The following is a 16,802-nucleotide window of genomic DNA, read 5'->3' as shown; positions in this document are numbered from 1 at the left end:
CAACAGTCTTCACTTTCCCCCATTGTACCCAATGATACTGATATTCAGAAAGATTAAAGTAGTAGTCTATAAAATTACTCAGTAAATGGAAGGACTGAGATAAGTATAGCTGTTACCTTGGGAAGAACTATTATTTTCTGTCAGAGAAATTAACTTTTATTTACTCAAGATCCTGCTGTCCTGGGTATTTTTCTTTTAGTCTTTTTTTTTTTTTTTTAAACCTGTGAGAAAATGGTTACTTCACCATAGTACCAACTCTGTTAGCTTAACAATTATTCAAATACTGATATTGCTTTCATTGTTAGAACAATATGTATTTTGTTTCAATAAGGATATAATTACTTGATTTTTAGACGAAAAAATGGTTTTTTTCAATATAGATGTCCATTTAAATGGCATTTTATGCTAAATATGTTTAATTGTATACACACACACACATTTACCATTTTGGCAGGTTCTATTTTTCTTTTTTTCAGATCAGTAATGTTAATTATTCTAATTCCTTGATTTCCAAATTAAATGAAAGTCAAGATGCTCTCAGTCCATCATATAAAACAGCACAATTTGGAACATTCGATAGATTAAACAGGTGAGCAACGATGTGGAAGGTAATAAAGAACTTGGAACATTCTTTCTTTGAATTACTAATTTGATTCTAACGGAGACAAATAGTTAGATATGCAAACAGAATGAAGTAATAGTAGAAAAAATCACGAAGTAAAATGTAGCATTTAATTAAAATAGTTTCAAAGAATTATGTTTCCAATTTGCACATCTACCTTTTATTTAGCTATTTAAAAAAATATTTTAGGTTAAGGTGTTTTGCACCTGTTTTATGATTTCCATGAATTACTAGTTTATTTTTCTGTATCATCAAACATATTAATTTCCATTTATGGCAGTTGATCAGTGCCCCATTTTTATTTTTTTGATGTCTGTATATAAACCTTGGTTCATTGTTTTAAATCTTTTAAACTTGTAAAACCAGTTTGAGTCACTCTTCGTAATCATGGTGAAAAACCTTGACTCTGTAATCCTATTCCAGTCTTCCTCATTTTAGTAAATAGCACCACTATTCACTCACTATTCACTTTGCTTAAACCAAAATAAAAGTTGTCCTTGATTCCTTCCTTTTCTTCAACTCCCAATATCCATTTACCAATAAAATATTGTCGATTCTGTATTCTAATAAACTTTAAAATTATCTACTCATGTTTCTATCTATACAGTTTCATCTCAGAGTAAGCTACCACTGCCTCTTATTTACAGAATTGTAATGCCACATAATGGTGGTTTTTGTTTCCTCTTTGTCCTCAGATCCATTTTTATTTTTACAGCTTTATTAATGTGTAATCAACATACAACAAACTCACCTTACCTAAAATGTACACTTTGATAAGTTTTGACAGATGTCAAATGTAATAAAGATAGTATTCATCATCCCCAGTAGTTTCTTTGGGCACCTTTGTAATTCCTTCCTCTGGCCACTTCACACCCCTTACCCCCATCCCAAGGCAGCTGTTGATCTGCTTTCTGACTCTACAGATTAGTCTATATTTTCTAGAATTTTATGTAAGTGGCATCATGCAGCATATTCACCTTTTTTTTGGTTTAACTTCTTTCACTCAGCATAATTACTTTGAAATTCATCTTTGTTGTTTATTTTGTGTATCAGTTGTTCATTCCGTTTTATTGCTGAGTAGTATTCCATTGTATGGACATAGCACAATTTATTTATTTATTTGTTGGGCATTTGTTTTTTTCCTCCAATTTTGTCTATATCAAATACAGCTGCTATGAAAGTTCATGTAGAAGTCTTGGTTTGGACATATGCTTTCATTTCTCTTGGGTAAATATCAACGAGTGCAATGGCTGGGTCATATGGTAGGTGTGTGTTTCAGTTTTGAAGAAACTGGTAAACTTTTTCAAAGTGATTTGTATGATTTTACATTCCTGTTAGGAATTATGAGAGTTCCAGTTGTAATACATCCTTGATGACACTGGTATACTCAGTCTTTTAAAATTTATGCCATTCTATCATTGTGGTTTTATTTTTGCATTTCCCTAATGATTGATGATTTTTGGCATCTTTTCATGTGTTTATTAGGCATTAGTGTATCTTTGCTGAAATACTCTCTTTATTTTCTTATTGGTATATTTTTGAAGTGAAAAAGGTTTTAATTTTGATGAAATCGTATTATTACCTTTTGTTTATGAATCATGCATATGGTGTCAAACCTAACAAATCTTTACCTAAACCAAGGTCATAAAGATTTTCTCCTATGTTTTCTTCTCTTGTCATTTTAGATCTTACATTTATTATAGGTCTGCGATTCATTTTGAGTTAATTTTTATGTATGGTGTGACATAAGGGTCTGAATTCATCATTTGCTCCAAATATTGTAGCCTCAAGCAGCTGCAATATTGGACTTCCCTGATGGTTTGCCACCAAGATAATGATTGTTTTTGATGAATTCCCTGGGCATGGGACTCCCCCTCACCCCCCATCCCCAGATTGCTCAGTCTTGGTAGAGCTACTAGCCATGGAACTAGGGGTGGAGGGAAGGTAGCCGCCCATGGCTCAAACTCTACAGACTCCCACTGTTCCTAGTAAGGCTCAGTAGTTTTTCTTGAAGTACTGCTTCTAAATTTATTGTATTTCTTTGGTCATTTCCCACATTGTAGAATTTGTTGACTTCAAGTTATTCATAAAATCCCCATATTATGCATTTAAAATCTTTAACATCTGTAGTGATATCTTATCTTTCACTACTAATATGGTAAGTTGTGTTTTTCATTTATCCCCCAGTCATTCTGATTAGAGGCTTACCAATTTTATTAATCTTCTCACTGAATCATCTTCCAGTTTCACATATTTCTTATTTTCCTATTTTTATTTCATTGAATTCTGCTCTTTATTTCCTTTTGTCTCTTTCTTTGTATTTGATTTACTCTTTTTTTCTTGTGTCCTACATTGTAGTTTGTCCTGAAAAATGTTCCATATGCACTTGAGAAAAATGTATATATTCTGCTCTTTTGGGGTGAAATGTCCTAAAATTATCAATAAAGTCCACCTAGTCTCATGTTTCATTTAGGGTCAATATTTCCTTGTTGAATTTTTGTCTCAATGATCTATCCATTGATGTCAATTGGGTGTTAAAGTCCTATACTATTATTGGGTTGTTATTGATCTCTCCTGTTATGTTCATCAATATTTGCTTTATATTTATATATTTTGGTGCTCCTGTGTGGGGTGTGTAGATATTTACAAGAGTTATATACTCTTGTTGGGTTGATCCCTTTATTATTATGAAAAGCCCTTCTTTGTCCTTTCTAAAGCCATTGTTTTAAAGTCTATTATTGTATAAGTATTGCTACCCCAGCTTTTTGTTTGTTTCCATTGCATGAAATATCTTTTTCCAACCCTTTAGTTTCAGTCTGTGTGTGTTTTTCGATCTGAAGTGGGTCTCTTGTAGGCAGCTTGAATATGGGTCTTGTTTTTTTTATCCATTCAGCCACCCTTTGTCTTTTGATTGAAACATTTAGTCCATTTATAATTAATTATTGACAGGTATGCAGGTATTGCCATTTTATTGTTTTCTGATTGTTTTATAGATCTTCTCTGTTCCTTTCTTATTCTCTTGATCTCTTCTCTTGAATGTTGATGACTTTCTATAGTGTTATTTTTGGATTTATTTCTCTTTCTAACTTATAAATCTCTTAGATTTTTGGTTTATGGTTACCATGTGATTCATATATACCAGGCTATGTTTGTATCAGTCTATTTTAAGTTGATGGTTGCTTAAGTTCTATCACATTCTAAATCCACTACAATTTTTATTCACCCCCTCCACATTTATGTTTTTGTTGTGTGTTTTTTTGTATGTGTATCCATATATTTATTGTTGTAATTACACAATTTTTGTCTCCCTACTTTTGTCTTTTAACCTTTGTACTAGCTTCATAGTTGTCCACTCCTTTTACTAAGTGTGCCTTTGTTGGTGAGATTTTATTTTTCTTCCCTGTATTTTCTTATTCATATTTTTCATCTTTTGTTTTCTACTTAAAGAAGTCTCTTAAACATTTCTTGTAAAACTGGTTTAGTGGTGATAAACTCCTTTAGCTTTTTCTTGTCTGGGAAGTGCTTTATCTGTCCTCTGGTTCTAAATGATAACCATGCTGGTTAGAATAATCTTTGTTGTAGGTTTCTACCTTCATCACTTTGAACATTTCATGCCATTTCCTCTGTCCTGTTAAAAAAATCAGCTGGGAGCTCCCTTGTACATATTGACTGCTCTTTTTGTGCTACTTTTAGGATTCCCTCTTTGTCGGTAATCTTTGCCATTTTAATTATGATGTGTCTTGGTGTGGACCTCTTTGGGTTCATCCTGTTTGGGACTCTCTGCGATTCCTGGACTTGTATGTCTATTTGCTTCTCCATCTTAGGGAAATTTACAGTCATTATTTCTTCAAATAGTTTTTAAATTCCTTCTCTCTCTTCTCCTTCTGGTATCCCTATGATGCAAATCTTGTTATGGTTGATGTTGTCCCAGAGGGATTTTTAAACTATCCTCATTTTTTTTTTCTTTTTTCTTTTTTTCTGGCCCTTTAAGAGCAGTGTGTCTCAGTCTCCTGCAGCCCTTTCTTTGTCTTTCTTAGATGTGATCCCTGCTGGTTTTCACAGTGAGATATTATAGGGACTCTTCTTCCTGGCACTGGTGCCCTGGGCTGGTGAACCAGGTGTGGGCTGAGACCCCTCGCTCCCTAGGGATAACCTCTGGAGCTGAGATAGCCCTCCCGATACTTATTCGCCACACTGTGCATGTCAGACCTGCCTGTTCCATGTCTCTAGCCCTCCTCTCAATTTTGAGGTGTGTTTTTTTTCCTTTATATTCTTAGTTATAGTAATTCTGTTCAGCTAGTCTTCAGGGGGTTCTCAATGATGATTATTCTATAATTTAGTTGTAATTTTGGTGTGATCATGGGAAGAGGTGAGCACAGAGTTTATCTACTCTGCCATCTTGACTGGAAGTCCCAGTAATACATTCTTTTACTTTGTACAGAGTTTAAAAATTAGAAAACATGTTTTTTATACTTAAGCACAAATTTTTCATTTTTGGTGGTCTTCATTATTTTGTGTAGATCTAGGTTTCTATCTGGTGGCATTTTCCTTCTGTTCAAAACATTTTCTTTAACATCTCTCATAGTGTGGATCTTCTGGTAATTAATCTTTCATCTTTAGTATATTTGTAAGTCTTATTATACTCCTCTTTTTTAAAGATGTCTTCTGACTTGCGTTGTTTCCAATAATAAGTTTTCTGTCTTTCCAATAAGTTTTCTGTCTTTCTTATGTTAATATATGAATGCATAATATATAATTTTTCTCTTTGTAAAAGATTTTTCTATGACGGATTTCTCCCCATGGATATCTACCCTTTGCTTAGGATGTTCATTTTCATTCTATTTCTTGGGTTTGAGTTGTGTTGAGCTTCTTTGGATCTGTGGACATACTGTTTTTTATCAAATTGGAAAAAAGTCAGCCATTAAGTTTTTAAATATTTTTTTCTGACTCCTCTTTTATTTGGGGATTCAAATCACATGTAAATTAGTCCACTTGAAGTTGTGTCACAGTTTACTGATGCTCTGTTTATTTTCAATCTTTTTTCTCTCATGTTTCATTTTGTATAGATAATATTGCTGTATTTTCATATTTATTAATTGTATCTTCTTTTGTATCAAATCTGGTGAACTTGTTCAGTTTATTTTTCATCTCTAGAAGTTGGATTTAACTCTTTGTCGTCCACGTATCTGTTCAATATGCTCAGTCTGTCCTCTATGCAAATACAGAGAATATAGTTATGATAACTCTATTACTGTCCTGGTCTACAAATTCTATCACTTGTGTTTTTCCTTTATCTATTTCTAATAATTGTTCTCATCATGGGTTGTCACTTTCTGTTTCATTGCCCTCCAGGTAATTTTGTTTGATTTTCTACATTGTGAATTTTATCTTTTTGGTTTCTGGAAATTTTTGCATTCCCATAAATTGTCTTAAGTTTTGTCCTGAGATACAGTTAGTTAGTTGAAAATAGAATGATCTTATTGAGGCTTTCCTTAAACTGTGTTAAGCAGGATCAGATACATCTTCAGTCTATGGCTAAGATAATACCCTTCTGAGTATTTTCCTACTTCCTTTGAATTATAAGGTTTCCCACTCTGATTGGTGGGAACACAAAATTTTCCCATCCCTGCGTGAGCTCCTGAAATTGTTCCAACTTCTCATCTTGGGTGGGTCTTTTCCCAGCTTCATATGCATGTGCAGATCACTACTTACCTGAAGATTTGAAAACTCGGAGATCTGTGGAGCACTCTTTGTCTCTCTTTGAAGCACTCTCCTTTATGGTACTCTGCCCTATGAACTCCATCCTCTGTAGTTTCTCTGAACTCCCAGCTCTGTTTTCTCAACAAAGGGTATCTGTGGGCTCTGACTGGGTTTCCCTTCTCTGTTGTGTGGCTTGAATACTCTCTCCACTCAGTAAGTTAGAAGCAATCATAGGGCTCATCTCATTTGTTTGCTGTCTTTTAGACATCATTATCCTGTTCTACCTGATGGTCCATCTGAAAACCGTTGTTTCATATCGTTTTATTCCTGTTTTTTAACTGTGTTAGTCAGGAGGGTAAATCTGGTCGCTCATATTTCATTTTGGCCAGATGGAAGTCCTGAAATTCATATTCACCCAGCCATCAGACTGACATTTTCCAAGACAACAAGCAAGTCAGTTTTACTTTTGTACTTAGAACCTTTCCATGTTTCTTATTATTATTTTAAAAAATAAAGCTCTATATAATCTGGGCCCTTTTGTATCTTTTAAAACTTAGGTCATAAGTTTTCTTTCACTGATTCTATTCTATCTTTATTTCCCTTTGTTTCTCAAACATGCTGCAAATATTGCTTTTGTGCTTATTATTCCATCCCCCTGGAGTGTGCTTTCTATACATGTCTAACCATTCTGTAGTTTTAGCTTATTTATCACTTGCTTACTAGAGACTTTCCTGGCCAAATAATCTGAAACGGGACCTCCAACACAAGTTATTCCATCATGTGATCTTGTAGCACCTGTTTGTTTGCTTCTTTATTTCTTTTATTCATAGTGCTTATTAATAGTTAATTAACTTATAAGCTGTCTCCCTACCACATAGTAGGTATACATTAAATATCTCTTTAATATACATAAAAGACATTTAGATAATGAATTTTTCCCTATTTTAGTCCATAATTTTTATATTTGAATTTTATATTTATAGGAAAGAATAAATTGTTAAGAAAGTTGGATTGATTTGTCTTAATAAGACTTTTACGTTCTTAGTATCATTTCTATCATCTCTACAAGCAGCAATTCTTCCCAACATTCAGTCCCTGACTCAAATGCTACCTGCCTGAGTTTTCTGAAGCAAAGTAAATTTTTTTTTCTATTTACTGTAGTAACACTTGACTGCAGCATGGCATTTATCAGTTTCTAGTTTTTTTTTTTCTTTCCTCTTCTAAACTATTTCTTGTGAGAAATAGCTGCATTATACATTTCTCTATGCCCAGATCTCTCAGTAAGTGATTCTCCTGAGTCAGACTACTTAAAATAACTATTTTCTTATTTAGAATAATAGGAATTTCTTTGGTGTTAATAGTGTGTACTGTTGCATAGTATAGGCTGTGCCTTTTGGTATAACAGAATAGCATTATTCTGCCTAAAACACCAATAATACTCATATTGAGAAACAGTGTAGGATCATGATCTGTGAACATTCATGGGCAAAATACCTCTCTCTCTTTAATACCAAACTGAATTCTTTTATTTTTAGGTTTCCAACATGTGGCATAATGCCTTGAACACAGCAGGTATACCTGTTCAAAAATGTTTCATGAGTAACTTAAAAAATAAAATTGGAAATCAATCATCGTTTTAGGAGTCTATCTTTCTTTTCTCAATTTCGTTGGTACTTCCCATCTGTGGAACAACCCAACCCCAAATAAATTGTAGATAGTCAATAGCAACAAAATCCAGAACATTTTGATTTCTAATTATTTCCTATGATAACTTTTATTCTTCTACACAAGTTGGACATAAACTAGAATTATGATTTCTGCATTAGAAGGGAACGTACAAGTTATCTAGTCTAACCTTTTCATCTAATTCATCTTATCTCTTGGTTTTATTACTTATATATCCATTTGTATCTATACTCTTCTTTGAGAACATAAGGGTTTGTTTTTATATCCTTGATAGGTTGAGAAATACCTCATATAGTGTCCTCATAACTATTTGATTTAATAGTTTAACACTGGATAATTTTTCTCTGCACAGTCTTAAAAATAGCTTTTCTGGTTAACATCAGTGACATAGTGGTTGTCTAGGTTATTTGCTAGACATTATTACAGAAGACATCTATAGGTTTCTCACGTTTTGTTAATGTAACAGTAAATTGAACCACATACTAATTTTTCATGTTCAGATACTAAACTAAGTGTACATAGATTATGTTTATACTCACAAGACATTACAAGAGTGCATTAGACAAATTTCAACCCAAAGTAATAGTATTTATTTAAATTTGAGAAATAAAAACATAGTCTAGGCAAATGTTAATAGCTATTCAGTATGTTCTCTAAGAATTTAAGAGTTTCTAAATGAAAATGCTCTATGCTTTTCTTGCTGAATGTTTTTATTTATCCCAAAGTCCAGGAAATAGGAATTTCCTCACTGGAAGACCTGCTATGGTTATGAGTGAAGATTGTGAAAACATGGATGAGAGAAGACAGTTAGACTTCATTACTGAAAACCAATCAGTAGGACATGTTTGGGGAGAAAATAGAAAAGAGGTTTCAAATTTTCTTGAAGATGTGAACCAGCCAACCTCCAGCCTTTTACCAGAGAAAGTTGACTGTTTTATTAATGAAAATATGATCAATTTATTAAGCATAGATCAACAGAGGATAAAGAAAACATTTGACAGGTGTGGTTGTGAAAGTATGGGAGATATTTGTGCCGTCACTAGTTCTGATAAAAACTATCCCATTGGTAGATGCATTAGAAGTATTTTTACAGATCCAGAGTTGACTTTTAGTAATTCTAATTTTAATAAAACAAGTTATCCAGAAAAGTGTTACCCAAACAAGAACTATCTGAAAGAGTACAACGGTAGTGAAAGATATAATCTTAGTACAAAATTTGAGGATTGTTACCCAGCCAGCTCTGAAAAAAAAGGTTGGTGTTATACGTGGAAAACACAATAATCTATTGGGTGTTTCTGTTTTGTTTTGTTTTGTCGTGTGTGTGTGTGTGTGTGTGTGTGTGTGTGTGTGTGTGTCTTTGGAGGAATATGAAATTAAAAATAGCATGACAGTCTATTATATGACATTGTGGACCAGGGATTTCCCTCTACATGGGTCATAGTAATAAGTTTCAAATTAAAAAACGGAAGCCGTCTATGCTAATGTTTTATTTCAATGCATACTTTTACTTTTAAAGGAAAATTTGAAAGTGATTACCAAGACAATACACCACAGAAAGAAATCCAGAAATATCCAGTGAACCATGTGTAAGTTTTAAGGTGAATCTGGGGAATGCAAATTAGAATCTAGTATAATGCATGTTGAAGGGTTGAACTGATGCAGAGTGAGGTAGGCATATTGCTGTGAGGGTGGGCAGGCTGGTCTCAAAGATGGCTTACCACTTGTCAGAATCTTGGTTATGTTACCCTCCTTGAGAGAATGCTGATCCTACTTGCCAGTGCAAAAATATCTTCTATATCTGAATCTTGGTGTTGATTATTAGGTTGGTGTAAAAGTCATTGCATTTTTTGCAATTATTTTTAACCTTTTAAACCACAATTACTTTTGCACCAACCTAGTAGATGTAAGAAAACTGACTTGAGTATTCAAGAAACTTGTATACCCTCCAGAATGTTAGTTTATTAATTTACAGTAAGAAATAGAAGGATCACATATATAGGAATGCTTACTGGCATGATAAGTAAGCATCGTTTCAAGCTTTTGGTGGCTCTCCATGGGAAGGTTGCTTGGTTATTATAGAATCAGAACAAGGGAAAATAGAATTAAAGTGTTAATGGCGTAAGGAAGTATATCAACAGTTTACGGTGCTGCAGTTATGGTTAATTAAAGAAAACTTGTAGTTTCAGAATAGTCCTAACTTTCTTGGTAATAACTGTGATTTAGTTAAATGCTGGTAATTGAAAATCATGAACTAGAATAGCTTTTTATTTTGGATGTACTTTCTTATGGAAATATTAAAAATATCTTTATAAAAAATGTGCCATTTTTATGGGATTGGCACAACAAATTAATTAAAATGTAGATTCACAACTTATTTAATAAAATGAACAGATTAAATTGTCTGTCAAATCTCCAAATATTCAGAAATTTATGAATGGGAAACATCATGTTAGGCCTTGAATTTTAAAGTGTACTTTATGACAATGATTTAGAACATGGTTTCTAAACCTGGTTGCAGACCCACATCACTTGAGGGGGTGAATTTAAAATACAAAATACCAAGTTTGACTTACATATAATAACTAGACTCCTTAGGATGGAGTTTATGAATCTTTCTTTTTTTAAAAAGCTTCCCTTAGAATTCCAATCTGTAGCCAAGTTTGGGAACTGTAATATAGAACGATCATTTTCAGAGGGAATAAAGCAAACTTTAATACTGTCTTATTTATGATCCTCAGGGGTACTGTCCCTTTGGAAGAATTACATTATAAGCAATCATGGAACTTCGGACTTGGTGAGGTAAGTATATCTTACATTGTCTTTCCAATTAAGTCAGTTGTATTTTTGTGTCACATTTCAGTGTTTGTATTTTACTTTGATTTAAAGTTAGCTTTTATTGAAAACTTTATTTTTAGGCTCTTTTTCTTATATTTTCTTACTGTGTGGAAATTATGGCTTAGATCTAGAAATAAAATTAACACCTTTTCAGAAATTGTAATGTGATTTCTTTGAGACAAACCAATCTAGGTACACTTTAAATTTTTTTGGAAATTGTATAAAATTTCTTCCAAGATAAAAATGCTTTAGGTTTCAATGTGCTATAGGTGAGATTAGTTATATAGTTAGGAATACTGAAACATCTATAAACATTGGTTATGTACGCTGTAACCCCTGCTGATAATTAGGATACATGATTGTTACCATAGTCGAGGCATTGTGCTATGAGCTTTATGTACTTTATTCTACAAGAACTTGATTCTATGAAGTCTTCACAGCAAAAGAGACTCAAGTTCAAAGAGATTAAATAACTTGTTCAAGGTCATACATTCAAGCCAGGATTCAAACTCTTAGCTGACTATACTTTCAACTATATTAATTGTTTTCTCTTTTTATCTTCAGTAAATATGCATTGAAGACATATTATGAATTTACTTAATAGATATTTATTGAGTGTCTCCTATATCTTAGACACAGGTTACAGTTGTGACAAAGCAAAGTTTCTGTTCTTATGTAGTTTATATTCTGTTATGTGTTAGACTCTGCAAGGTACAGAGATGAAAGCACATGGAACTGATCTTTAAGAAGCTATAATCTAGTAGCTAGAGAGAAAGAGAAAAATGTCTAACACATTTAGATAAATTGCTCCAATTGGGTTTTGTACAGAAGGCAGTGGGAGCCTAGAAAGATACTTCTAAGTTTTGTCAGTTGTCAGGAGGAAGATGTGCTAGAGGAGACAACTTTTCATCTGGTATCTATCACTAAATTTACCAAGTGGACAAACTGCGTTCATTCTATGAAGAAGGAGTAACATAGATAGAAACTAAGATGTGAGGGAGAATAGCTTGTTTTAGAAACTGCAGGTAACTTGTTTTATTGTTATTGCTGCTGCTATACAGTACATATTATAAGGGGTTGGGGAATGGCAGGAAATAATTCTGGACAATATAAAGGGCCAGATCATAAAAGATCTTGTGTGACATATAGTAGTTTCTTTAATTTCCTATCACCAAACCGAAAGCCACTGAAAAAATTTTAGCAGAGAAGTATGATGACATCAGAGTATTAAAAGGTTGTGTATGGGAACAATGAGGAGAGAGTTGAGAAGTGGCAAGTCTCCAGGCAGGTCCAAAAATACTGAGAGCTTGAAGTTGAGCAGTGGCAGTAAGGATGGGAATGAGGTAAGAGCTATCACAGTGATTTAGAAGATTTAGATTTGATAGGATTTGATGATTAGTTAAGGGGTAAGGAAAATATTGAAGATACCTGGATTTATGATTTGGGTAAATGGGTAGTTGATGGGATGGTGCCATTCACCAAAATTGAAAACATACGAGGAGGTTGCAGAATAGGTTAACTGTTCACCAGTATTCACCTACCCTTTCATAGAATAGTCACTGTGAAATGGCTGCTCAGCCAAGGAACACAGTTTCTGATCTTCTCTCCAGCTAAGTGTGACCATGAGGCTAGATCTCAACAATGGAATGTTACCAGAGTGATGTGCATCATTTTCAAGGATTGTAAGAAGTGGCAATTCCTTTTCTACATTATCCTTCTTCTATGGCTAGATGGCACTGGAGCCCTCACGGATGGGATGCTTAGAGACACAAGATGGGAAGGACTGCGTCGGTAAATCACTAGATGCAAAAAGTTGCCTGCCAACCAAGAAAACTAATTAGATTATTACATGAGAAAGAAATAATAGTGTTTGAGTACTATATATTTTGTGATTTAAAAAATACCTAGCATTACTCTGATTTAGAGGGAGAGCAAATTTCCAAGAGAATATGAGTTATGTTTGGCCTTTGAGGTCAATTGAGGGTCTTCTGAAAAAATCTGTGAAATAGGTCAAGATGTGTAGCAGGCATTTATATATACAGAGCCTGAGAAGAGATTTTTAGTATTCAATGATAGGTGGCAATTGAATATGTTTGTGTATATATATATATATATATATATATATATATATATATATATATATATATATGATTCTCAAGAGACAATGTCCCGAGTAAGAACAAAAGACAGAGTCCTGAGGAGGCACAGCATTTGAAGTTGGAGGATGTGCAATAAAAGAGAAACCAGAAAAAGTGACTGAGAATGAGCTGCTAGAGATGCTTTAGAAGTACTAGAAAAATAGTGCCATAGGAAAGAAAACAGGATTTTCAAGGACGGCAGTGTGGTCATTAATATCAGATGCTGTCCAGTTAATCTTTTAAAGAATTCATATTTTCCCATGTATGAATAATATAGATATATCCACTCAAAGAAGGAATTATCAGTAGGTTAGACTCCTTAAAAAACAAACTCTGTTTGATTATATCTGTGGCAGCTTGAATGTGGCCAAAGAAAGACAGAAAAGAAAATAAGCCCATTGGTGGTCTTGAAGGGAATCAGGTGCTATGAGGAGTTCTTATGCAGAGCAGGCATGGGGCTTTTCATCTGTGACACTTGGACAGGGCTAAAGGTGAGGTGGAACGCTGGCTAAAATCTTAATTTCTGCAAGAGAGACCAACGCAGTAGTCACCATAGGAGGGAAAGAAAGGGTAGGAGTGGAAGAGCTGGTCTGGACCTGTCCACGGGTTGGGTAAAATCAGAACCAGTAGTTCCTACTGAGACACAATTAATGAAAAGACAAAAGCCAACAAGCAAACAAGAAATAAACCAAACCAAACAAAAATTTCTCTTGGATGGCAGCTAGTGAGAATGGAATTGGGAAGTAGGGGTGTTCCCAGGATTGTTTTGTTGCATGTGGAAGCAATAGAAAAGAACAAGGTCTTGGAAGAGTATAATTATTATTTTTTTGAGATACAGTTGACATGTAACAGTTTATTAGTTTCAGATATACAACATAATGATTTGATATATGTGCATATTGCAAAATGATCACAGTAAATCTAGTAAACATCTATCACCATACATAGTTAAAATTATTTTTTCTTGTAAGGAAAACTTTTAAGATCTGCTCTCTTAGAAACTTTCAAGTATATAATACAGTATTACTAATTATAATCACCTTGCTGGACATTACATCCCCAGGACTTATTTATTTTATAACTGTAAGTTTATACCTTTTGACCCCCTTCATCTATTGCACCCATACCCCACCCTGCATCTAGCAACTTCCAATCTGTTTTCTATATCTATGAATTTATTTTTTCCTTTTTTGTAGATTGCATATGTGAGATCATATGGTTTTTGCCTTTCTCTGACTTATTTCACTTAGCATAGTGCCCTCTAGGTCCATCTATGGGAGAATTTCCTTCTTTCTTACGGATGAATAATATTCCATTGTATATACACGTCTTCTTTATCCATTCATGGACACTTAAGTTGTTTCCATGTCTTGGCTGTTGTAAATAATGCTGCAATATACATGGGAGTGAGGACCATCTTTGTGAGTTACTGTCTTCATATAGCCAGAAGTGGAGTTTCTGGATCATATGGTAGTTCTATTTTTAATTTTTTGAGGTACCTCCATACTGTTTTCCATAGTGGCTAAGCAATGTACATTTCACCAACAGTGTACAAGGGTTCCCTTTTCTCCACATCCTTGCTGACCCTTGTTATTTCTTGTCTTTTTGATGACAGACATTTTAACAGGTGTGAGATGGTATCTCTTTGTGCTTTTGATTTGTATTTCCTTGATGACTCATGATGTTGAGCACTTTTTCAACTACCTGGTGGCCATCTGTATGTCTTGCAAAAATGTCTATTCAGTTCCTCTGACAATTTTTTTAAACAGGATTGTTGTTGTTTTTTTGCTTTGAGTTGTATAAGTTTTTAAAATATATTTTGGATGTTAACCCCTTACCAGAAATATGATTTGCAGATATTTTCTCCCATTCTGTAGGTTGCCTTTTTATTTTGTTGATTTTTTGTGTGTGTGTATGCAGAAGTTTTTCAGATTGATATAGTCCCACTTATTTATTTTTGCTTTGGTGTCAAATATAAAAAAATCATTGCTAAGATGGATGTCAAGAATCTTACCACCTATGTTTTGTGAAAGGGCCATATTATAAAGGTGGTAGGTTAATAACTTATAAAGCTAGTATGAAAGTTAACAGACAAAAGTTGTAAAAATAACTGCAATAATTTGTTAATAGATACACAAAATAAAAAGATGTAAGTTGTGACATCAAAAACATAAAACATGAGAGGAGAGTAAAAATGTAAAGCTTTAGAATGTAGTTGACTTAAGTTTTTACTGATTTAAAATAGATAGCTATAAATATAAGTTGTTTTATATAAGCCTCATGGTAACCACAAAACAAAAACCTATAGTAGATACACAAAAGAGAAAGAGAAAGGAATCTAAGCATACCATCACAGAAAATCATCAAACCACAAAGGAAGAGAGCAAGAAAAAAAGTAACAAAGGAATTACAAAACAACTAGAAAATAATGAACAAAATGGCAATAAGTCCATACCTATCAAAAGTTACATCAAATGTAAATAGTCTCAATTCTCCCATCAAAAGATATAGAATAGCTAAATGGATTAAAAAAATAAAACAGCAACAAGACTCATCTATATATGGGCTTTCAAAGCTTGATATTTTGGGGGCTCATCTCTTAGGTGCAGGTTTTAAAAGTTTTGATACCAGATGTGAGATTCAAGCCATTTGCTCCTCAGGGAGAAGCTTGGAGTTGTGGGTTCCCTCCCGATTGTGAGTCGCCATACCTGGGGGAGGGTTTATGATGAAATTGTGTCTCAGCCTCTCCTACCCATTTTGATGTGGGTTTTTTTCTTCTTCGCCTGATGTGTAAGAAGGAGTGTTTCAGCTAGACTTTGGGTTTCCTTCAGAGGAAATTGTTTCATATGTAGCTGTAGATTAACTGTGTCCATGGGAGGAAGTGAGTTCAGGATCCTCCTGTATCAACATCTTGAACTGGAGTGTATTTAATTTTAACATAGTAGAGGAATAAGATTTAAGTATGATTGCTTAATATGGGAAGGTAATCTAGAGAAATGAAGACAGAGAAGAACTTCAGAATTCAAAGTTGTGGCTATATCATTAGAAAACCCTCTCAAGGTGGGAAAAAATAAAATAACACTTCTACATAAATGGTAAACATAAAAATGTAAGAAATGAAACCTGCTTAGCAATTAATATATTAAATATGAAGGGGGTGATTTTTCTTATCAAGATTTTAAGAATATCAAGTTGAGAAGAAAATATAATCTGTTTTTCAAGGAACATGTACAACATAATAAAGATTAAAAATAAGAAGATAGCAAAAGATATACATAAAGAAAGTATATATAGTGTTGGAGCAAGGACAGTATATTTGCAATTAAATGTCCATTCAGAAAAGAGAAGAGAAGATACAGAGTTACTGATCTATACCAATTATGAAATCCTGCTGGGCAGGCTTTGTGAAGACTTGCTCTCCTGGAGGATGGGGAAATTCCTTGAACAATTCAGTTTCTGCTCTTTGGGGTGATCTTCTCTGTCTGTTATTCTCTATCAACAGATCTGATGTGGGTGTAGGAGTGTGTGCAAGCCTTAGAGTCTACATAGCTTTCTAATCTTGTGTGTTTCTACTGCAAATTTGGGGCTTGAATTTTTAAAAAGTTGAACATATAAGACTTTAAAAATGATTGAATAATAATGGGGTCTGAGAAAAGGTTCTGCTGCATAAAGTTATTTAGGGCCCTAAGTTGGTGGGGCTCTTATCTTCAATTGATGGTTTCCATGTTGGTAGTGTATGTTGATAACAGCAGAAGGGAAAAGAAAGTGGAGGATTGTGGAGAACATTTTTATGGGCCAGGACTGGCCTTGGTGTACACTTC

The 16,802-nt window shown here is 33.7% G+C and overlaps 1 protein-coding gene across 1 annotated transcript in view; it reads left to right on the top strand.

The window, feature by feature from the left end:
* REDIC1 (regulator of DNA class I crossover intermediates 1) overlaps window positions 1-16,802 on the top strand; it is a 37,747-nt gene that overhangs the window by 12,110 nt on the left and 8,835 nt on the right. Inside the window, exons 6-9 of the mRNA XM_019736364.2 lie at window positions 477-589; window positions 8,734-9,260; window positions 9,525-9,594; window positions 10,747-10,807. Coding sequence (XP_019591923.2) covers window positions 477-589; window positions 8,734-9,260; window positions 9,525-9,594; window positions 10,747-10,807 — 771 coding nt within the window. The remainder of the gene's footprint in view (window positions 1-476; window positions 590-8,733; window positions 9,261-9,524; window positions 9,595-10,746; window positions 10,808-16,802) is intronic.

The sequence above is a fragment of the Rhinolophus sinicus genome, linkage group LG02, assembly GCF_036562045.2.
Source record: "Rhinolophus sinicus isolate RSC01 linkage group LG02, ASM3656204v1, whole genome shotgun sequence".
Classification (NCBI taxonomy): Eukaryota; Metazoa; Chordata; class Mammalia; order Chiroptera; family Rhinolophidae; genus Rhinolophus; species Rhinolophus sinicus.
The sequence above is the reverse complement of the archived record's forward strand: the minus strand, read 5'-3'. Positions and strand labels throughout refer to the sequence as shown.